General features: G+C 48.6%; 1 protein-coding gene across 8 annotated transcripts in view; it reads right to left on the bottom strand.

Annotated features, from left to right (window-relative positions):
• Positions 1 to 24,976, bottom strand: part of LOC139749822 (recombining binding protein suppressor of hairless-like) — a 429,197-nt gene that overhangs the window by 146,333 nt on the left and 257,888 nt on the right. The window contains exon 1 of one of the 8 annotated variants that reach the window (XM_071664108.1): positions 19,074 to 19,509. The exons of 6 other annotated variants lie outside the window; for them this stretch is intronic. In XM_071664108.1, the coding sequence (XP_071520209.1) occupies positions 19,074 to 19,148 (75 nt within the window). In that variant the 5' untranslated portion in view covers positions 19,149 to 19,509. Of the gene's footprint in view, positions 1 to 19,073; positions 19,510 to 24,976 lie in introns of those variants that run through there. One more of the 8 variants, XM_071664109.1, reaches the window with a different exon arrangement.

Here is a 24,976-nt window from a genome sequence, read left to right as displayed (position 1 = left end):
GAATGAAACACGATAAATCTCAAGTGCACTTTCGTGTGGTTAATTCATCATGTCTCCTGACGATGTATAAATCACACGAAAGTGCACTTGGGATTTATCGTGTTTCATTTTTCCTCGTGGTTATCAGCATATATATATATATATATATATATATATATATATATATATATATATATATATATATATATATATATATACATATATATATATATATATATATATGGTTGTTTAATTTGTTTATGGATGGGGTTGTTAGGGAGGTAAATGCAAGAGTCTTGGAAAGAGGGGCAAGTATGAAGTCTGTTGGGGATGAGAGAGCTTGGGAAGTGAGTCAGTTGTTGTTCGCTGATGATACAGCGCTGGTGGCGGATTCATGTGAGAAACTGCAGACGCTGGTGACGGAGTTTGGTAAAGTGTGTGGAAGAAGAAAGTTAAGAGTAAATGTGAATAAGAGCAAGGTTATTAGGTACAGTAGGGTTGAGGGTCAAGTCAATTGGGAGGTGAGTTTGAATGGTGAAAAACTGGAGGAAGTGAAGTGTTTTAGATATCTGGGAGTGGATCTGTCAGCGGATGGAACCATGGAAGCGGAAGTGGATCATAGGGTGGGGGAGGGGGCGAAAATTTTGGGAGCCTTGAAAAATGTGTGGAAGTCGAGAACATTATCCCGGAAAGCAAAAATGGGTATGTTTGAAGGAATAGTAGTTCCAACAATGTTGTATGGTTGCGAGGCGTGGGCTATGGATAGAGTTGTGCGCAGGAGGATGGATGTGCTGGAAATGAGATGTTTGAGGACAATGTGTGGTGTGAGGTGGTTTGATCGAGTGAGTAACGTAAGGGTAAGAGAGATGTGTGGAAATAAAAAGAGCGTGGTTGAGAGAGCAGAAGAGGGTGTTTTGAAGTGGTTTGGGCACATGGAGAGGATGAGTGAGGAAAGATTGACCAAGAGGATATATGTGTCGGAGGTGGAGGGAACGAGGAGAAGAGGGAGACCAAATTGGAGGTGGAAAGATGGAGTGAAAAAGATTTTGTGTGATCGGGGCCTGAACATGCAGGAGGGTGAAAGGAGGGCAAGGAACAGAGTGAATTGGAGCGATGTGGTATACCGGGGCTGACGTGCTGTCAGTGGATTGAATCAAGGCATGTGAAGCGTCTGGGGTAAACCATGGAAAGCTGTGTAGGTATGTATATTTGCGTGTGTGGACGTATGTATATACATGTGTATGGGGGGGGGGGTTGGGCCATTTCTTTCGTCTGTTTCCTTCCGCTACCTCGCAAACGCGGGAGACAGCGACAAAGTATAAAAAAAAAAAAAAAAAAAAAAAAAAAAAATATATATATATATATATATATATATATACAAGTATATTCCCAAACTGGCTTTTCTGCAAGAATGAGATCAGAGACAAGGTAAAAATCGAAGTCGCAACTACGCTAGAAAATTTTTTTTCTTTTCACAATTCTTAACAGAAAACGAGTGCGAAAGATGTGTGGTAGTCAGTAAAACAAAGAGTCACAGATTCCTGGGCTGATGAGGCAAGGCTGACCACATGCACGTGGCGTCTGCCACAGCCATCAAAACCTACATCACCACACCACAAACACCCGGGTGATCACCACACACACACACACACACACACACACACACACACACAACACACACACACACCATCGCCTCGCACATGAAACACCTCCAATCACCTCGACTCTCGAGCACACAGACGCCAACACTCACAACAGGGGCAACACAAACAGACGATTGGTCCAACCCACCGGAATGCACACGGTCCCACCACCCCCCTTGATGCCTCCAGCTACGTCAGGTGGGCGTCCAGAGGCGATGGAAGTGCCCGCCCCCCACTCCCTCTCTCGTACACAACCTTGACCTTGACAAACCTACTTATCCCGCATATCACAACTTCCATTCCGGCCGACGCTGCCATCGCTCACCACCAGCCTGCGTCCACCACCAAGCAATGATAATCCCGACGACCTGCTCCACCTAACCAACAGTCGTAATCACCACCACTCACGTCTGCTAGACACCGCGTCAGTCAGTCTTCAGCCCCTGCGAAGCCGGGGCGCCCCGGCACCCGAGGGGTGGATGTGGCTACTAGTAGCCTGCCTGCCTGCCTGCCTCTTTGCTTGCTTGCTTCTAGGCAAGCACTTACCACAGGGGGTTCCCACAAACACGACTGTAGCACACCGCTGCTCTGATTTTCTTTTGTCTCACAAGGCGCCCGAGGAAACCTCAAGCTGTGGACGGAGAGAGACAAAGGTCCACGACCAGACGTAATCATGAGGAGCGTTATCCACATCGGATGCCGTCATCTCTCCCTCGTGAGTTACATAAGTCTTCTTTCCCCTCACCGCCCTCCTCCTCCTCCTCCTCCTCCCCAACTCTCCAGAACGCCACAAAAATGGTGGTGGTGGTGCTACACGGCATGTCCTTGGGGCGGGGTTCCTAGGGCCCCCGCCGGGTAATTTCAACGCTTCCCAGACAGTCACGCCTCGACAACACTCCTCCAATATCAAATACACTCAGGAGGCGTCCCGTGACAGATGGGACACACAGGAAGTTCTCCACTGTAAATTGTATTCCCCCGGCAGTGTGGGGCGCTGCTGCATTTAACGAACACGAAATACTTTTAACGTGTCCCTCTCTGGCCACTGCTGCTGCGGGGGGAGAAGTTATGTGCCCCGGGGCACCACACAGACTCCAACACTGCCCGCCCAGGCGTACAAGGGACGTGTTCATCACGGTGGTGGTGGTGTCCGGCAGAAGGTACCAAAACCAACGTGTTCCTTAAATTCTTTTACCTGTGTGTGTGTGTGTGTGTGTGTGTGTGTGTGTGTTTTAACCACCCGTCAAGAGTATAATCCAACAAACAATAAAATCCTGACCGGGAATCACGCGGCCTTCAACGAGAAGCTTCCCATTAATAAACACTTAAAAACATAAATGTGCAAGTAAAAAAAAACAAAAAAAAAACAGGTTAATCCCGTCTTTCCCAGCGCCAGCCACTGGAAACTTCAGTGGCGCTCAATACCTCCCTCAGCCCTGCGACGTCACCCAATACGTCCACATATTCCACTACAATCAACCACGGGTCAAATGAAATGTTCATTCATTCCCACAACAATCAACCATGGGTCAATACACTGTCCTTATATTCCACTAGATTCAACCATGGGTCAACAGAGTGCTCTTTTACTCCCCTAGAGTCATTCATGGATCAATAATGTCCTCATATCCCACTACAACCAACCATGGGTCAATATCGTGCCCTTATGTTCCACGAGAATCGACCATGGGTCAACAACAGATTGTCCTTCTCATTCAAGTACAATAAACCATCCACCATATATATATATATATATATATATATATATATATATATATATATATATATATATATATATATACATATATATATATATATATATATATATATATATATATATATATATATATATATATATATATATATATATATATATATAAAGTTTTTGCCTGTATTGAAGGACAAGCCGCACACGGGTGTCCCCCGGGGTTATGAGTGAGACACACACATACCCTTACCTAGTGTAAGGGTAAAGACGTCAAAGCCACACAACAAGACATAGTTAGAATTGTATGTACGTTCTCCCGGTGTTGCATTGTACGCGGACAGGTCCATGTCTTTGCTGGACACCCGTATATCTTCTGGTATCGTCTTGGTGTTTCCAGGAGTCATTCCAGACCTGATAATTCTGTGACGTTTCCAGGAATTGCTCCAGTCCTGATCATTCTATGACGTTTCCAAGAATCATTCCAATCTTGATAATTCTGTGACGTTTCCAGGAATTATTCCAGACCTAATAATTCTGTGAGGTGTCCAGGAATTGCTCCAGTCCTGATCATTCTATGACGTTTCCAAGAATCATTCCAATCTTGATAATTCTGTGACGTTTCCAGGAATTATTCCAGACCTAATAATTCTGTGAGGTGTCCAGGAATTGCTCCAGTCCTGATCATTCTATGACGTTTCCAAGAATCATTCCAATCTTGATAATTCTGTGACGTTTCCAGGAATTATTCCAGACCTAATAATTCTGTGAGGTGTCCAGGAATTGCTCCAGTCCTGATCATTCTATGACGTTTCCAAGAATCATTCCAATCTTGATAATTCTGTGGTTTCCAGGAATTATTCCAATCTTGATAATTCTGTGATGTTTCTAGGAATATTTCCAATCTTGATAATTCTGTGATATTTCCAGGAATTATTCCAATCTTGATAATTCTGTGATGTTTTTAGGAATATTTCCAATCTTGATAATTCTGTGATGTTTCCAGGAATTATTCCAATCTTGATAATTCTGTGATATTTCTAGGAATATTTCCAATCCCAATAATTCTATGACATTTCCAGGAATTATTCCAATCCTGATAATTCTGTGGTTACCAGGAATTATTCCAGACCTGATATTTCTGTGATGTTTTCAGGAACTATTCCAGTCCTGATAATTGTGACGTTTCCAGGAATTACTCTAATCCTGATGATTCTGTGACTTGTTCAGGAATTATTCTAATCTTAATAATTCTGTGGTTTCCAGGAATTATTCCGGACCTGATAATTCTGTGATGTTTCCAGCAACTATTCCAGTCCTGATAATTCTGTGACATTTCCAGGAATTATTCCAATCCTGATGATTATGTGACGTTTCCAGGAATTATTCCAGATCAGATAATTCTGCGACGTTTCCGGGAATTACTCCAATCCTGATAATTCTCTAATTTCCTAGGAATAATATTCCAATTCTGATTATTCTGTAACGTTTCTAGGGAATTATTCCAGTCCTATCATATATTCTATGGCTTCCAGGGAGTATTCCAGACCTGATCATTCTGTAGTTTCCAGGAACGTACCACATCCGGATAATTCCATGGTTTCCAGGAAGTATTCTCGACCTGACAAGTCCCCCGATGAGGTACTTCTAAAAGACGTTTCTCTCTCAGCTTCCCTAACTGAAGCCACGCTCATGTTATCATCCATCTCTCCCTACTTCCTGGACAGCAAAAAAGAAAGATAAATCCTGTTCCTTCCGTCTCAAGTGGTAACTTAGATAGCCTCAGACCTTCAGTCTTGCTTGTGAAGTGTTCCTGTGATCTCGACCATCCCATTCAGCTGGCGACCATACAACATGTATCTTCTACTCCTTATACAGGCGCTGCACATCTTCCTCATATGCTTTCCATTCCTGGTTGTGAAAAGGTCTATTTTCATGCCATCCATCGTCTGGATTGAGGGTAGAATCTTCCCAACTCCTTAAATTCAAAGTATCCAACGTCTCTGGACATTTTCTCCGTTACCTTTGGCGTATACGCACGAGGATCGTAACGCGGGTGTTCAAGGACCGTACCGTGGGTGCTCAAGGACCGAACCGTGGGTGTTCAAGGGTCATACCGTGGGTGCTTAAGGGTCGTATCGTGAATGCTCAAGGGTCGTACCGTGGGTGCTCAAGGATCGTACCATGGGTGCTCAAGGATCGTACCGTGGGTGTTCAAGGACCGAACCGTGGGTGTTCAAGGGTCATACCGTGGGTGCTCAAGGGTCGTATCGTGGGTGCTGAAGGGTCATACCGTGGGTGCTCAAGGGTCGTATCGTGGGTGATCAAGGGTCGTACCGTGGGTGCTCATGGGTCGTATCGTGGGTGATCAAGGGTCGTACCGTGGGTGTTCAAGGGTCGTACCGTGGGTGCTCAAGGGTCGTATCGTGGGTGCTCAAGGGTCGTATCGTGGGTGCTCAAGGGTCGTATCGTGGGTGCTCAAGGGTCGTATCGTGGATGCTGAAGGGTTGTACCGTGGGTGCTCAAGGGTCGTACCAAGGGTGTTCAAGGGTCGTACCGTGGGTGCTGAAGGGTCGTATCGTGGGTGCTGAAGGGTCATACCGTGGGTGCTCATGGGTCGTATCGTGGGTGATCAAGGGTCGTACCGTGGGTGATCAAGGGTCGTACCGTGGGTGTTCAAGGGTCGTACCGTGGGTGCTCAAGGGTCGTACCGTGGGTACTCAAGGGTTGTACCGTGGGTGCTTAAGGATCGTACCGTGGGTGCTCAAGGATCGTACCGTGGGTGTTCAAGAATCGTACCGTGGGTGCTTAAGGGTCGTGCCGTGGGTGCTTAAGGGTCGTACCGTGGGTGCTCAAGGGTCGTACCGTGGGTGCTCAAGGATCGTACCGTGGGTGCTCAAGGATCGTACCGTGGGTGCTCAAGGGTCGTACCGTGGGTGTTCAAGGATTGTACCGTGGGTGCTCAAGGGTCGTAGCGAGGGTGCTCAAGGATCGTACCGTGGGTGCTCAAGGATCGGACCGTGGGTGTTCAAGAATCGTACCGTGGGTGCTTAAGGGTCGTACCGTGGGTGCTCAAGGGTCGTACCGTGGGTGCTCAAGGATCGTACCGTGGGTGCTCAAGGATCGTACCGTGGGTGCTCAAGGATCGTACCGTGGGTGCTCAAGGGTCGTACCGTAGGGTGCTCAAGGATCGTACCGTGGGTGCTCAAGGGTTGTATCGTGGGTGCTCAAGGATCGTACCGTGGGTGCTCAAGGGTCGTAGCGAGGGTGCTCAAGGATCGTACCGTGGGTGCTCAAGGATCGTACCGTGGGTGCTCAAGGGTCGTAGCGAGGGTGCTCAAGGATCGTACCGTGGGTGCTCAAGGATCGTACCGTGGGTGCTCAAGGATCGTACCGTGGGTGCTCAATGGGTTAGGTTGTGGGGCGGCCGTTGGCGGCAGCTGGCCGGGCAGCAGGCTCCAGCCGTTACCTGACGTCCCCGAATATTACTTCCCTTTGTATCGCCCACCACCACCCTCACCATTCACAACACAACCCTCACCCTCGTCCTCACTATCCACGACCATCACCATCATCACCATACACGACGACCACCACCTCACCCTCACCATCCAAGATTACCAGCAACTTTCATCATCCACGAACAACACCATAACATACTTCATCATCCACGATCATTACCATCACATACTTCATCATCCACGATCATTACCATCACATACTTCATCATCCACGATCATTACCATCACATACTTCATCATCCACGATCATTACCATCACATACTTCATCATCCACGACCAACACCATCACATACTTCATCATCCACGATCATTACCATCACATACTTCATCATCCACAATTATTACCATCACATACTTCATCATCCACGACCAACACCATCACATACTTCATCATCCACAATCATTACCATCACATACTTCATCATCCACGATCATTACCATCACATACTTCATCATCCACGACCAACACCAGCACATACTTCATCATCCACGATCATTACCATCACATACTTCATCATCCACGACCAACACCATCACATACTTCATCATCCACGATAATCACCATCACATACTTCATCATCCACAATCATTACCATCACATACTTCATCATCCACGACCAACACCATCACATACTTCATCATCCACGATCATTACCATCACATACTTCATCATCCACGATCATTACCACCACATACTTCATCATCCACGACCAACACCATCACATACTTCATCTTCCACGATCATTACCATCACATACTTCATCATCCACAAAATGATATCACCACCTCACCATCCACGACGACTACCAGCACTCTCACCATCCACGACGACTACCACCATCCTCACCATCCACGACGACTACCAGCACTCTCACCATCCACGACGACTACCACCACCCTCACCATCCACGAGCACCACCATCATCACCACCACCATATACAAGCAACACCACCGCCACATCTTCACCATTCACAACTAAGACCACAACTCCACCATCCACGAATATCAGCAAAACCCGACCATCCACGATTTCCCAACCAAAATTCACCATCCAAGACTACCATCACCACCATCAAAACCACCACCATCACCATAACCACCACCACATCCACCACTCTCACCCGACGACCAACACAACCTCACCATCTACAACCATCCAACACAACCTCAACATCTACAACCACCAACACAACCTCAACATCTACAACCACCAACACAACCTCAACATCTACAACCACCAACACAACCTCAACATCTACAACCACCAACACAACCTCAACATCTACAACCACCAATACAACCTCACCATCTACAACCACCAACACAACCTCAACATCTACAACCATCCAACACAACCTCACCATCTACAACCACCAACACAACCTCACCATCTACAACCACCAACACAACCTCAACATCTACAACCACCAACACAACCTCAACATCTACAACCACCAACACAACCTCAACATCTACAACCATCCAACACAACCTCAACATCTACAACCACCAACACAACCTCAACATCTACAACCACCAACACAACCTCAACATCTACAACCACCAACACAACCTCAACATCTACAACCATCCAACACAACCTCACCAACCATGACGACCACCACTACCACAACCTCACCAATTACGACGAACACCACCACATCCTTCATCATCACGACCACCACCTCACCCTTCACCATCCTTGGCCAACAAACTTCACCATCTTTGACCTCTCCCCTCCCACACACACACACACACACACACACACACACACACACACACACACACACAACACACACCTTAACCATCTAAGACCATCAAATCCTTCAAAATTCATGACCACCACTACACCTCACTGTCCACGATCACTGAAGTCCTCACCATCCACGTCCTACTATCAAACTCCCTCCAACCCCTCCAACGGTGACGTTCAAATCGGCAAGGACCTTAGGCCGTCCGTCCGTATGCCCAGCTGTCGGGCGCGCCGCTGGAGAATGGGGGGGAGAGGGGGGGGGGGGCTGGAGCCTACGAGGCTAGGCCTAAATGGTTTAAAAGTCCAAGCGAGTGAGGGCCCACACCTGGCATCACCTGGCCCCCCCTTCACGACACATTACCCACGCACACACATCTGGGATTTAAACCAGAGCTGCCTTCCCGGCCTCGCGAAGTCGTTATATGTTCTCCATTGTCTACACACACACACACACACACACACACACAGACGCACACAGAAGCGGAACAATGCACTATAAAAATCAACATCTGTACTGCGGTAGTTAGAACCAATACATAATACCTGCAATGTACATCAAAAACATATATATATATATATATATATATATATATATATATATATATATATATATATATATATATATATATATATATATATATGACTGTTTTATCATGAGGATCTTAAAATCACCGGGCAAGATTAAATAAGACGCAGCCGATCCTCTTAAAGGTAATTCGAATTCCCGAGATGGGAGACGAAATCTTATAGTGAACATAATAGTTGAACAAAATGTGAAGACACGAGGAACAATACAGCTAGGCGTGCATCCAAACACACACACACACACACACACACACACACACACACCACAGGAGCTGCATCACCACACAACTATTACTGTACCGTGGCAGCTACTCATTCTACCTGAAAGAAGTGCAATAAAAGGGAATACGTACATATACTATTACTCCACTGAGCACAACCGAACGACCCTTGAGCACGACGGTACGACCTCTGGGTATGGCGGCAGTGACCTTTGATCAGATCCTCCAGCATGCGGTCAAAGGCCAAGCCATCATGGTCGTTTCGACGTGCTCACTGGTCGTAATGTCGTACTCCAAGGGATGGAAATGTCAAGGCAAGGATCGTCTTTCTTTGAAACCTCATACATCAAACGCTGGCTCCCCCAGGGTACGTGGGGACTGCATGCATCAGCAAGATGATCCACTGCGAGGCATGGCAATGCCTGCGGGAGGTACTAGAGCGCAATCCAGCCGGCTGGGATACATTACATCTTGGGGGAGTGCAGGCGGGCGGGCAGGCGGGATTGTGTAGCTAGCTACTGAGTGCGGTGGCGACGAGGCCGGAGGGGTCGCGTGCCGGCGCCGCCGCCGCCTGCCTCACTCCTCACCACCAAACATAAACCACTCTGCCTCACACATGTACTACATTGTGTCTTCGTATGCCCGGCTAATAATAATACACTTTCGATGCCACCAAGTGAGTTGGGGGAGATGGGAGGGTTATAGAGTGAGGCAGACATGTTAGGCGGAGGACCAACGTGGGCGGGTAAGACGGTGTGGCTGGTTGGCGGGACGGGCAGGCACGTGGCACGAGCCCCTCCATCAGCTGATGATGGCCGGCCGACCGACGCACTCGGTGTAAAGTTACTCCCAGACGGTCACGGACAAAAGACGCCAAGACTTAAATCCCAGGGGCCGCCTTTGAGGGAGTAACGGTCGCGGGCGGGGACAATACGGCGAGCCAGAGACACCTTGGCGCCCACATTCCCTTCTCCCCCTCCCCCACCCAACCCAGCCAGCCACTACGCATCCCTCCCTCCTCAACAAATTAAACTTGTATTGAATGGAAAATAAAACATCCACAAATGGAGTAATATATTTTACGTTAGGTCCAGCTTCCTCATCGTGACAATGTGGTGGACGAGAAGCGCCCGTCAGGTTAGATTTTTGCAAAGCTGCATTATTACAGGGTGTGCTTCACCCACCGCTCTCACGGCATGTAGCCACTCCGAGCCAGGCCAACTTGTCCCGCCTGGTTATCCTTGCATCTGGCCAAATCAACCACTTGAACATGGCGGCACGATCCCTCAGCATGACGGTACGGGCTAAGCTTTCGTAAGGCGCTACAACACCAGAGTACCAGAGCACTGTTCTCGACTGTGATACCCATGGCTTTTGACCTGGCCCGTAAAATATCATGCCATTACACCTAAGGGTCGTACCGTCGTGCTCAGGAGGTCCAGTGATCTCATGAGGTGTGAGTTATGGAGGTTAGCAATGAGAGAAGAGAGGCGGGCTGCAGGGTAGCCCGGCTGGACTCTGACGGCCACGGTTGCCGCACATGCCGCGCCTCTCAATCATACCACGACATTACACCACACAACTTTGCTTCTAAAGAGTCATATCTACGTCTATCTTTTCGGTTCACTGGGAAGCAGCAGTCGGTTGTGAGCAACCAGAACTTACGGCTCCGGAGCGATAGGTTGGAAGTGGGGGAGCGATATCATTTGCCGGCAGGCAACGAGCGGCGGAGGGGCACGTGCCACGCGGCTTACCGTCCCGCCACCACCAGGACCGACCGACCCGTGCCGCTATCTGCCGCCACCGGCAACCATGTGCCACCACCTGCCGCAACTCCCGCCTCACAAGAGCCTATGCTACCGTGTCTGTCCTCGCGTCAGCAACAGGTCCCCTGTGCCGGCGCCTTCCACAACTGGCGCCATGAGTGCTTCAGTACTACGGCAGGTGCGCTGGCATGAAGCACCCACAGCAGCAGGCAAAGTCTACACGAGTACCCAACATTGACAGGTCTCCCCTGTGCGTAAGACCAACGTGCCTTCAACCTCCACGCCACCAAAAGTGCACGACCGGTGTTTACCCAGACGGCCCGATCCTAAAGCACGGCGGTACGACCCTTGCTTATGATGATGGTCTGGCCTTACGACATGACCGTTAAGGGAGGGTCAAAAGCCAGGTCACCATACCCAGTGGTCGCAGCGTCGTGTTGAAACAGCTGACGGGAGGGAATGATCTCACATCACGTACACACGTACTTCCTCAACCCACGAAGTGTATGTGTATCAAATGGAAGCATGCTACAGGGTGAGGGGCTGAAACAAGCCTCCGAGACTTCCCTATCAAATCAAACCCCTACCTGTAACGTATACATGTACGCTACTAAGGTAGAAGAAAAAATATAATGGATTGACTCCTCATGTCTTCTAGTTCCATGAAGTGAGGATTTTGTGATATAGGGTTAACACGTAGCTAAGCTCACTTGGCCATTTACCCTGTGATAACAGATGACAGTTGCAATAAACGAAGGAAGTTATCTATACCAGTGAGATCTAATGACGTGAAATTGCTCATATATATATATATATATATATATATATATATCGCCATTTCCCGCACGAATGAGGTAGCGACAGGAGCAGATGACGGAGTCACACAGGGAAAATTTCTCGCTTGGCTCCTTGCTCTGTTCCTTCTTTTGGAAAGTATTGCAGGAAGGGAAGATTTCCAGCCACCCGTTTCCGCCCCTCTTAGTCGCCTTCTACGACACGCAGGGACTACGTGGGAAGTATTCTTCCTCCACTATCCCCGGGATAATATATACATATACATATCACCCACAATGCTGCATCATTATCGTCAGCAGATGAACCATCCCTCTCTTTTTAAAGGAGCCCAACATAACCTGTTCCTGCAAGCAACGCAGTTCACGAAGGTGCAAGAATTTTAAGAAATACGTCCTGGGAGTGACTGAGTTAAGAAAACAAAACCAAAAAAAAAATGCAACACTGTGTCTTTGCAGTTCAAGTACACACACACGCACCTTCAGCAATCCCCGTGTGTCGTGAACACAAAGTGTCATGCACGAGCTGGGAAAAAAAAAAAAAAGAAAAGAAATCCACACATCTTTACAATACATGAAAGTCTAATGATCATCCCGATACTGGATTTGAAAAAAAAAAAAAAGAAGAGTCTTAAATCATACAAGTGAAGCAAATTCGACCAGTCCAATAGTGAAGAAATATAAAGATCCTCTTATCACAAACCTTGTCCAGGGAGTGATAATGCAGTTCTCAATCTTACGAGGCCAAACTCAACACTCTCTAAACTAGCATGCGCCTATACCAGCAGGGGCCTGGGCATGCGAGGATGGGCTAAAACCATTATGGTAAGAACCATATTCTAAACCTAATGAGCACGACGTTACGACCCTCGGGCACGACGTTACGACCCTCGGGCACGACGTTACGACCCTCGGGCAGGACGTTACGACCCTCGGGCATGACGTTACGACCCTTGGGCACGACGTTACGACCCTCGGGCACGATGTTACGATCCTTGGGCACGACGTTACGACCCTCGGGCACGACGTTACGACCCTTGGGCATGACGTTACGATCCTTGGGCACGACGTTACGATCCCCGGGCACGACGTTACGACCCTCGAGCACGACGTTACGACCCTTGGGCACGACGTTACGACCCTCGGGCATGACGTTACGATCCTTGGGCACGACGTTACGATCCTCGGGCACGACGTTACGACCCTCGAGCACGACGGGAACGACCTTGGACCATGAAGTTATGATCCCTGGGTAGAAGGGACCTGGTCTTTGACATGACCCTTGAGCCCTTATGAATGATGAATCTGCCCTTGGATATGATGACCCTAGAAGTCTCTGGCCAGAGGTCGCATCATGAACTCCATGGGTCGTGCCGTTGTGCTCAAGGGTCGTACCGTCATGCTCTACAGTGCTTCACCTACAATATAAGCTTAACTCTGGTAAAGCTTAAGAAAACGAAGATGACACAGAAATGTACAACTTAAAATCTAAATAAGCAGACGTCGCCACTCGCTGGGAACCTGTATAAAAAGCGTTCAAAACGTGTGTGGCATATGTCGGGTGGAGGTGAGCCTCACCCACTCATGTGATTCTGTGTGGTGCTTGTCTCCATTGCTTGACATGGGATTCGAAACTCCCTCCAGCAAGCCTCTCTACGACCCTTAGGTATGACTACGTGTAGTCTCCGTAAAGACCGGTACGACCCTATATGTGTAGGATGGCCTTGCTTCTGACCTGATCCTTTTACAAGATGAGGTTCAACAACACACCGTCATATTCAAAGGTCGTACCCTCGCGCTCAAGCGGTTCGAGATACTAACATTAGCGACAGCACGCGAGCCGAATAACCCAGCCAGAACGCAAACAGCTAATTCTGGGATGGTTACCAACACGTCCCTCTCAACCTCTTGGGGTTCGAACAGTCCCTCTGACGTGCACACCAAACTAGATGACACGATACAAGCCAAGAAATAATAAACTTAAACGAACACTAACAACACAGTGGCACTCATACACCCCGTGTGGCACAGAGAGAGAGAGAGAGAGAGAGAGAGAGAGAGAGAGAGAGAGAGAGAGAGAGAGAGAGAGAGAGAGAGAGAGAGAGAAAGCAGACACACTATTATGCAGACGGCTAACTGTACATACACGATGTGACCCATACTATACATAGATAATGGTAACACGCAGACGACGTCGGATATTTTGGTGAGGTCAACGCGCTCTGTACTCACTGGTGACCATGCGGAACATATGCTGTGTATGAATGGTGACCACATCACATTCAGTACATATAATAATGAACGGAACATACATACGCTCTCTTGAAAGTGACAAACATAATATATATATATATATATATATATATATATATATATATATATATATATATATATATTTTTTTTTTTTTAAACTATTCGCCATTTCCCGCGTTAGCGAGGTAGCGTTAAGAACAGAGAACTGGGCCACTGAGGGAATATCCTCACCTGGCCCCCTTCTCTGTTCCTTCTTTTGGAAAATTAAAAAAAAATTGAGAGGGGAGGATTTCCAGCCCCCCGCTCCCTCCCCTTTTAGTCGCCTTCTACGACAGGCAGGGAATACGTGGGAAGTATTCTTTCTCCCCTATCCCCAGGGATACATATATATATATATATATATATATATATATATATATATATATATATATATATATATATATATATACATATCTTCTGTTTCCCCTTTTAGAAAGTTAAAATACAAGGAGAGGAGGGTTTCTAGCCCCCAGCTCCCGTCCTCTTTAGTTGCCTTCTACGACACACGGGGAATGCGTGGGAAGTATTCTTTCCCCCCTATCCCCAGGGATATATACATGTGTATGTGGGCGGGTTGGGCCATTCTTCCGTCTGTTTCCTTGCACTACCTCGCTAACGCGGGAGACAGCGACAAATTATAATAAAAAAAAAAAAAAATAAATATCCAATACGCACAAATTGCATATAGTGGCAATAAAAATAAAAGGATGGAGGGGGAATAAAGAGCACAACGGTGACCGATGTAGTTTATAATGGCGACTAAGACAGACACACTGGTAATGGCAATGACCCTTAACTAATGGAGTATCTATCACCAAAAGCTGAACCGAGAGGAACGCCAACATGTAAGAAGCCTCAGGAAATGACCAAAATCTCCCGCAAGCATGTCGGGAAAATGTGTATTTGTGGGAGATGGCGAATATGTATGAAATATATATATATATATATATATATATATATATATATATATATATATATATATATATATATATATATATATATATATATATCAGGAAGGTCACAGTGATGCGCGTGATATGGCATTTGCTGATAACCACGGGGGAAATATGAAACACGGTAACTCACGAGTGCACTTTCATGTAAATTACATCTTCAGGGGAGATACAACAAAAAAGAAAAAAAATATCCCCCCTGAAGATGTAATTTACATGAAAGTGCACTCGTGACTTATCGTGTTTCATATTTTTTCTTGTGGTTATCAGCATATATATATATATATATATATATATATATATATATATATATATATATATATATATATATATATATATATATATATTATCCCTGGGGATAGGGGAGAAAGAATACTTCCCACGTATTCCCTCCGTGTCGTAGAAGGCGGCTAAAAGGGAAGGGAGCGGGGGGCTGGAAATCCTCCCCTCTCGTTTTTGATTTTCCAAAAGAAGGAACAGAGAAGGGCGCCAAGTGAGGATATTCCCTCAGGGGCTCAGACCTCTTTTCTTGGCGCTACCTCGCTAACCCGTGAAATGGCGAATAGTATGAAATAAGAATATATATATATATATATATATATATATATATATATATATATATATATATATATATATATATAAGAGAGAGAGAGAGAGAGAGAGAGAGAGAGAGAGAGAGAGAGAGAGAGAGAGAGAGAGAGAGAGAGAGAGAGAGACTACAATATCATTCCAAATATGACATAAAACATCAAGCACAAAATGCTCAGCTCCAGTGACCCCAAAATTACATCAGCGCTCTTCTTAACGGAGTCAATCTTTGTGATCTACCTAGTGGCAGGGTTGTGAACCACCCGTGGCCATCGTGCTATTCGGAGTTGTGAAATCTGTAGAGCTTTTTTACCTCCTCTAAGAAGGAGGGTTGGGGGAGGGTGTTGGGTGTTGCTCGAATCCCATGACGGTCTTCGACGAATGGATACGGCACACGGGAGGGAGCGCTACCACCTTACAGACCAACGACCACCCCTGCTGGAGGCATCGCTTACCGTCAATGTTACATTGTGGCGACGATGACGCCGATAGCGATGCACTGGTGACTCGGCCATCAATCGCCAGCGACAAATGTAATGATCACTGCCAAGCGATGGCCAGTAGTCCCGTCACTGTCAGGCGCATGATACAATGGCCCGTTGACAACGCACGCAGTGGTGAGACGCCGCGTTGGTCGATACAGTCGACCAGCCAGCTTGTCAACACAACGAGAAACGGACACCCATCTGATGATCACTTACGGCCACGCCAGCAGCCAGCTGCGAACCGCCACCAAGAAGACCCCGTGCGATGTAAAGTGTCCCAATCGCGGTGGTACGTCTACCTGTGCTGGATGTCCGCGTTCACCGGGTGAATACTGAACACCGACCAAATGCTGATTATCACACACGGCGCGAGCTCACTCCCATCTATTCAAGTACCACCAGTGATGGGAATACACTCGCGCCCAAGTCCCATCCGTTCCAGGACCACCAGTGCTGGGAAAACTGTGTGATCGAAAGCCATTAAAAGAGAATGCCTGCGGCTTAGGCTCCATGTATTCTGCCAGGACTAGGGTGGCTCCTGCGAGGCATGGTGACAACATGCGTCGTTGGCCTCTTACCTTACGTCCGTAATGCCATGCTGGCCCCACCACAACGGAAGGCATGATCAAGGATAGGCCTGATCAATACCCTACTCCTGATCGTCTTGATTAATACCCTATTCCTGCTGATCGTCTTGATCAATACCCTACTCCTGCTGATCGTCTTGATCAATACCCTACTCCTGCTGATCGTCTTGATCAATACCCTACTACTTCTGATCGTCTTGATCAATACCCTACTACTTCTGCTGATCGTCTTGATCAATACCCTACTCCTGCTGATCGTCTTGATCAATACCCTACTCTGCTGATAGGTATGATTAATACCCTATTCCTGCCATCATACACTGGGATACCAAGGCGAGGGTTTGGTGAGGGGGTCTTGTAAGATCACGCTGACTTGGGAAAGTGCTGGGAATACCTCTAGGCCCAAGAGAGGAGAGAGTGGGGTTGGAGGGGGATGTTGGGGGGGAACTTGGGTTGAGCAAGATATCACAGCAGGGGAGGAAGGGAAGGAAGCTCTCCCACATGACGTAAAGGGCGGGAGGTTACATGTGATATCCAGTGTTTACGGTGACGGTGTGAGTCGTGGGGTGGATCTCTCCCACGCCCAGGCAATGCTACCGGAAAAGGGAAACAAGCGGGCCGTAAACGGTAAACAATTACGTTATCTCTCTGGCAGAGGCGCGGCCACAGACTTCCAGGATATTACCTAGGGACCTGAGGAGACACTGACGTCTCCTCCCTCATCTCCAGAGACCGCCTGCCATGAACACCCTCCATCGCAACGACCACCGTTCTTCATCCTCTCCTGCCGTGTTCATACCTCCCAGGCATGACACTACCCATGCCTGTATCCCAACACATACACACCGACCATGGGACACACACACACACACACACATACACGTCACGTATTATCCCAAGCCTCGCTCCCTGGGGAACGACCACTCACCACGTCCACCATATAAGTTTGCAAAAGAGGATTTCCTCTGAACAATGACGTGTGAATATATATATATATATATATATATATATATATATATATATATATATATATATATATATATATATATATATAATGACAATGACTGTGAGAGGTTTGCCATGCGTGTACGTTTTCTGATGATGGCCTGTCAGACTCAACCACGAGACATGGACACACATAAGAGCAGAGGGTGTCTATCTTAAAGTGTGGGAAGTGGCTCAAGAGCTGGTCACTGGGCCAGCTGGGTGTAAAAAGCTGGGTGGGATGCAGGCGGTTTTTGGACCAGCTGGGTGTACATTAGGGAGGCTGGGCCAACTGGGTGTACATAAAGGTGCGGGAAGAGGGGTGGATAATAGGCCATCTGAGGGTGCAGTAGGGGAGTGAGTGGTCCCTGAACCAGCTGGGTGTATAGTAGGGTGGAGAGCAGGTGGTCAGTGAGCCAGCTGGGTGTAAAGCGGGGCACGTGAGATGCGAGTGGGTTTCTGGACCCACTGGGTGCACATTAAGGGGTAGGAGGCATGTGGTCAATGGACATATACTTGGAGTTGGGATATAGCTGGTCACAGGACCAGCTGGGTATACAGGAGAGGCGGAAAACATGTGGTCACTGAGATGTACAGTTGGTGAAGGACAGATGGCCAGGAGGCCAGCTAGGTGTAGGGTAAGGGTTGGGATCCACGGGGGTCACTAGGCCTGCTGGGGTGGAAAGCATGAGAGCCTTGGACCAACTGGGTGAACAGGTGGAGACAGAAAGCAGATGGTCACTTGAGACAGCTGGAAGCACAGCTGAGAGGGGAGTGAATGGTTAGTGGACCAGCTGGGTGTACATATGAGGATAGGAAGCTGGGAATCGCTACACCAGCTGGGCGCACAGCTTGGGTAGAGAGCAGGTGGTCAATGCATCAGCTGCATGTACAGCATAATGTAAGATGCAGCAGAAGTGACTATCGTACCAGATGGGTGGAGAATTGAGGAGTGAGAAGCAGCAGGTGGCCAGTGAACCAGCTGGGTGTACATTACAAGGCGGGAGGCAAGTGGCTTTAACACCAGCTGGATGTAGATCGTCACAGGACCAGCTGGGAGTACGGCAGAGGGATGAGAATCAAACAGGTGGTCACCGGACCAGGCCGGTGTGTGTGTGTGTGTGTGTGTGTGTGTGTGTGTGTGTGTGTGTGCGGACGGGAAGCAGGTGGTGGTGGTGGTGGTGGTGGCCGAGCAAAAGCTGGTCGTCGGAGCCTTACCTGGTCCTCGGAGTACTGCAGGTGTGAGGCCATGTTGGTGAGGTGGTGGGTGGGTTCCGTCCAGTCCAGTACCATGTCCGTGCCTCGGCCGGCCGACTACTGCACCATCACGGCTCCCGCTACACAACAACACCACTACACTCCTTAACACCCTCAAACACACCAGAATCCACTCTCACGTCCGAGCCTCAGTTCAACACTGTTACGTCCTCCTGAGTTCACTGTATACGTCGAACAAGCCTCCGGAGAGCTTTTAAGCGCATGCGTTCACTGCCAGATCTGAGTACACTGGGAAGATCGAAGTGGGGACTTCGTCGAGTGCGTCTCGTCTGGCGAGCCTCGGTGGCGCGGCGCGGGTTGGTAGCTGAGATCGGAGCAACACGGTAGCGCCTGCGTGCCACAACACCGGTTCCCAGGGACTGTCAACTATCTCCTCCCTCACACACTAGGTTCCCAGCACATCTTATCGTCGACGCTCCTCCCCCAACCACCGTCTCGCACCGCCCACACACCCGGAGCTCACACGTGATTGGTTCAAGGAAGGGTCTCAGACACAGTCAGGGCCCCGCGCGTGGGGTTGGTAACTGGCCGCTGACCAATGGCAACCCGCGACGCACACGAGGCCCCACCCCTGGACACTCGCGGGTGACTACTTGCCACCTCCACTGCACGCGACTCCCTGCGTGTTGAGCTGCATGCCACGAGCTGCACGCACCAAGCAACTTCCACGACCAACATCGCATACAACGTGACCACACACACACACACACACACACACACACAAACAGTAATGAAACTAATGATTTTGCTTTTCTGTAAACCCCGGCTCACTAATCACATACCGAGTGGCTCACGCTTCAAGTGTGTGCAAAATAACATACATTTCCTCGCATGACACACTTATCTAGCTATACATTAAGCTGACACTGGGTGGGGGATTCACATGTGGTTCTCAATATGGCAATATATATATATATATATATATATATATATATATATATATATATATATATATATATATATATATATATATATAAAAGGGCCTCTCAAGCACGTTGACTGTGCATGGTGCTGATAGTGAGCCGACTCTCTCCTCATCCCTTCCCATACAGGAGGAGACGACAGGTACCGATGGTCCTCCCCTTGAAGACGACAACGCAACACCACGCGGACGCACGACAATATCACGATACAAGAGGTTACGACCCTTGAGCACGACGATACGACAGAACAGGACGTTACGACCCTTGAGCACGACGATACGACAGAGCAGGACGTTACGACCCTTGAACACGATGCTACAACACTAGACGATGGTACGATCCTTGAGCACGACGATAAGACAGAGCAGGACGTTACGACCCTTGAGCACGACGATACGACAGAGCAGGACGTTACGACCCTTGAATACGATGCTACAACACTAGACGATGGTACGACCCTTGAGCACGACGATACAACAGTACACGACAGCAAGACCCTTGAGCACGAAGATTAGGGCCCTTGAGCATGAGGAGGCAACCCTTAGCTACGGCACGACCCTTGAGCACCACAAATATGACCCTGGCCTTTAAACTAACCCTTCTTAAGGCCTCAGGTAAAACGGTGGGCCGTCCTACCCAAGGGTCGTCAAGCGTCGTATCAAACAATGGTCGTGCCATCGTGCTCCGAGGGTAACTACAGAAAGACGAAAACGTGTTATTCGTGAGGCAAGACCTGAGGAGGAGGAGGAGGAGGAGGAGGAGGAAGAGGGGTGTCTTCTACTGTGGGGAAGAGCATGGCTGTGGCGGTAGCTAGTTACACAGGCGAAGGTGGGGTGTGTATGGGGAGCATGTGTGCCTGCGGGCAGTGCATGGCTCAGGCAATGCATGGGGTGAGGGAGGGGTAGATGGGGTTACGAGAGAGAGCAGGGAGGCAAGGAGACCAGGAAGCACGTGAGGTGTGGGAAAAATGTGGGGGTTGATGATGGAGCATGGAAGGTGTGGGAAAAATGTGGGGGTTGATGATGGAGCATGGAAGGTGTGGGAAATGTGGAGGTTGATGATGGAGCATGGAAGGTGTGGGAAATGTGGAGGTTGATGATGGAGCATAGAAGGTGTGGGAAATGTGGGGGTTGATGATGGAGCATGGAAGGTGTGGGAAATGTGGAGGTTGATGATGGAGCATGGAAGGTGTGGGAAATGTGGGGGTGATGATGGAGCATGGAAGGTGTGGGAAATGTGGGGTTGATGATGGAGCATGGAAGGTGTGGGAAATGTGGGGTTGATGATGGAGCATGGAAGGTGTGGGAAATGTGGGGGTTGATGATGGAGCATGGAAGGTGTGAGAAATGTGGGGGTTGATGATGGAGCATGGAAGGTGTGGGAAATGTGGGGGTTGATGATGGAGCATGGAAGGTGTGGGAAATGTGGGGTTGATGATGGAGCATGGAAGGTGTGGGAAATGTGGAGGTTGATGATGGAGCATGGAAGGTGTGGGAAATGTGGAGGTTGATGATGGAGCATGGAAGGTGTGGGAAATGTGGGGGTTGATGATGGAGCATGGAAGGTGTGGGAAATGTGGGGGTTGATGATGGAGCATGGAAGGTGTGGGAAAAATGTGGGGTTGATGATGGAGCATGGAAGGTGTGGGAAATGTGGGGGTTGATGATGGAGCATGGAAGATGTGGGAAATGTGGGGGTTGATGATGGAGCATGGAAGGTGTGGGAAATGTGGGGTTGATGATGGAGCATGGAAGGTGTGGGAAATGTGGGGTTGATGATGGAGCATGGAAGGTGTGGGAAATGTGGGGGTTGATGATGGAGCATGGAAGGTGTGGGAAATGTGGGGGTTGATGATGGAGCATGGAAGGTGTGGGAAATGTGGGGTTGATGATGGAGCATGGAAGGTGTGGGAAATGTGGGGGTTGATGATGGAGCATGGAAGGTGTGAGAAATGTGGGGGTTGATGATGGAGCATGGAAGGTGTGGGAAATGTGGGGGTTGATGATGGAACATGGCTGTATCCAGGAGCATAGACACCAGATAAGCTCGAGGCGTGAAGGTGGTGTGGGAGCAGCCACTGGCAGGAGCATACGGATGTGGATGAAATCCCGTCACTGGGAGCATGGAGCATGACGAAGATGGAGGGAGGGAGTGTGTGAGCATGACTGGTGTACATGGTAGGGTGATGTACATGGTAGTGTAGTGTACATGGGAGTGTAGACAGCATGTGTACGGTATACACAGGAGTGAGTGTGGAAATGTCTGGTGTACATGACAGTGAGGGAGGAATGAGTGCAGTGTACAAGAGAGTGTCGAGAGCATGTGTTTAGTGTGCGTGGAAGGGTGTGCATGGGAGCGTGGGGGCAGGTATGTGGTGTACGTGTGAGTGTGTTGTGCATGTGAGTGTGGTGTACATGTAAGTTTGGAATGCCTGGGGAATGTGGTGTACATGATAGTGTGGTGTACATGGGTGTGTTGTAAATGGGAGTGTGGTGTACATGAACGTCCTGTACATGACAGTTTGGTGTTCATGGTAGTTTAGAATACATGAATGTGTTGTACACGGGTGTGTGTTGTACATGATAGTGTGGTGTTCATGGCAGTGTGGTGTACACGAATGGGTGTTGTACATGATAGTTTGGTGTTCATGGCTGTGTGGTGTACACGAATGGGTGTTGTACATGATAGTCTGGTGTTCATGGTAGTTTAGAATACATGAATGTGTTGTACACGGGTGTGTGTTGTACATGACTGTGTGGTGTTCATGGCAGTGTGGTGTACACGAATGGGTGTTGTACAAGGATGTGTTGTACATGGGAGTGTGTTGTAAGTGGGAGTGTACTGTACATGAATGGGGAGAGCCTGTGGGAGGTGCATATGTAAGTGTAGGGGTATGTGTGGTTTACACGAGAATGTGGTGTAAATGAGTACGTTGTTTACATGAGAGTATGTAAATAAGAGTGTGGTTTACATGGGTGCGTGTACATGGAAGTGCTGTGTACATACGAGTGTGGCTATCATGACAGTGTGGTATAAATGGCAGTGGTGTAATTTGGGTGATGTACATGGAAGTGTAGCGTACAAGGGTGCGCTGCACACTGAAGTGTGGTGTACATGGGGTGATGTACACAGGAATGTGGTGTATGGCGACATGAAAATGTGGGGTGCATTGGAGTGGTGTACATGTAAGTGTGGTGCACATGAGTATGTAAAGTACACAAAAGTGCAGCGTACATAGGTGTGGTGTACATGGAGGTGTAGTGTACATGAAATGTGGTGTACATGGAGGCGTAGTGTACATGAAATATGGTGTACCCTTTAGCATCTAGCTGGTAAAACTTACCATATGAAACTACGTAATGCACGTACTGAAATACGAACTGTAACGTCTTACGTAATATCAAACCCACTGGGGGGGTCTGAGCCAGGACTCTTTGTGATCCCTGTAATCCTTTGGCGCTACCGCTCACAGGATGAGCATGGGGTGCACAATAAACTGGCCGGGGATATCGGCACGAATCAATGGTAACGTATTGTACATGGGAATATAATGTATCCAGGCACGAACGAAGCGTCTATGAGAGAGAGAGAGAGAGAGAGAGGGACACTCCCCCACTGCCCCGGAGCTATTCACCCTCACCTCCATACACCACCTGACCCGCACCCCGCCACTGTATTAGCCCAGAGTATACGTCATCCCAACAACTATGTCCCCAAAAGAACAATTAAGGCGAGTTTAATCCGACTCCGTCACTAAACCCCTAATTAACCAATTAATTACAAAGGTACGACCCTTAAAGACGAACGTACGACCCGTCGCGGTGGTGGGGGGGGGTCGTGAGGAAGAGCAATCCCCCCCCCCCCCTGCGAGGCTGGGATGGGAATGAGGTGGGGTTTGGGGGGGGGAGGGAGAGGGTAGGGTTATGGTGTTGGTGCTGGTGGGAGTGGCTGGGGAGGACCCAGCCAGTCAGACCCCTGACATGGGAGGGAAGCGGCCGCTTGCCACATACCACTTGTGGCCCAGCCTGTGTTTATCATATCACTGCCCTCAACTCTCTCTCTCTCTCTCTCTCTCTCTCTCTCTCTCTCTCTCCCTCATCACTGCAGATCACGAGCTTTAAGGACACCATTACCGTCCTCCGGCACACAACCCTCGTCACAGGGGCACACCCCCCCCCCCCCCATCAAGGATCTTTCATCAATCAATCATCCACCGGCCTCACCCATGTCCATCTGTCACTCTCCACCGGACTACTCCTGATTCAGTCTCCTCGCCAGACCTAAATCTCACTCACCACCTCAGTGAAATGTAGTCCCATCATCACGAAACACACATCCTTCCTTCATCTCTCTTTCTTTTTTTTTTTAATACACATCAAGTTAACGTCTGGTCTGGTCTGGTCGACTCAAGAAAGAGTCAGGTTTCTGTCGTATACACGCCTAAGGTCGATCCATCCATTCTGAGTGCAAACGTCTCTTATCTCTCGCTCAGCACTGAGAAGCGTGTGGCCCACTTGTCGCCACCATCTTCCTCCCGCTGCGGGTCATTCGTCCATCTCTCAGGGTCGAGTTAACTACACTTCACCTCATCGCCAGCCAACCTACAAGTGACCCCCTGTACGCTGGCACACACACACACACACACACACACACACACACACACACACACACACACATGTGTTTGGGGAGGAGAGACACACCTCGCCTTTCCCAGGCCACCTTTACCCATCATTGAGACCTATGAACTCTTATACCCTCCCTCCCACCCAGTGCCAGCATCGCTCACAACAGTGCCAGCATCACTGACAACAGTGCCAGCATCAATGACAACGTTAGAGTGGAGAGGGAAAGCGGGGCGGGGCAGGGCGACACATGTCCTGCTGAAGGGCATTTCCAGCCTTTTAAGTGGGCGGTGGAGAG

Source organism: Panulirus ornatus, chromosome 8 (assembly GCF_036320965.1).
Source record: "Panulirus ornatus isolate Po-2019 chromosome 8, ASM3632096v1, whole genome shotgun sequence".
Taxonomy (NCBI): domain Eukaryota; kingdom Metazoa; phylum Arthropoda; class Malacostraca; order Decapoda; family Palinuridae; genus Panulirus; species Panulirus ornatus.
The sequence above is the reverse complement of the archived record's forward strand: the minus strand, read 5'-3'. Positions and strand labels throughout refer to the sequence as shown.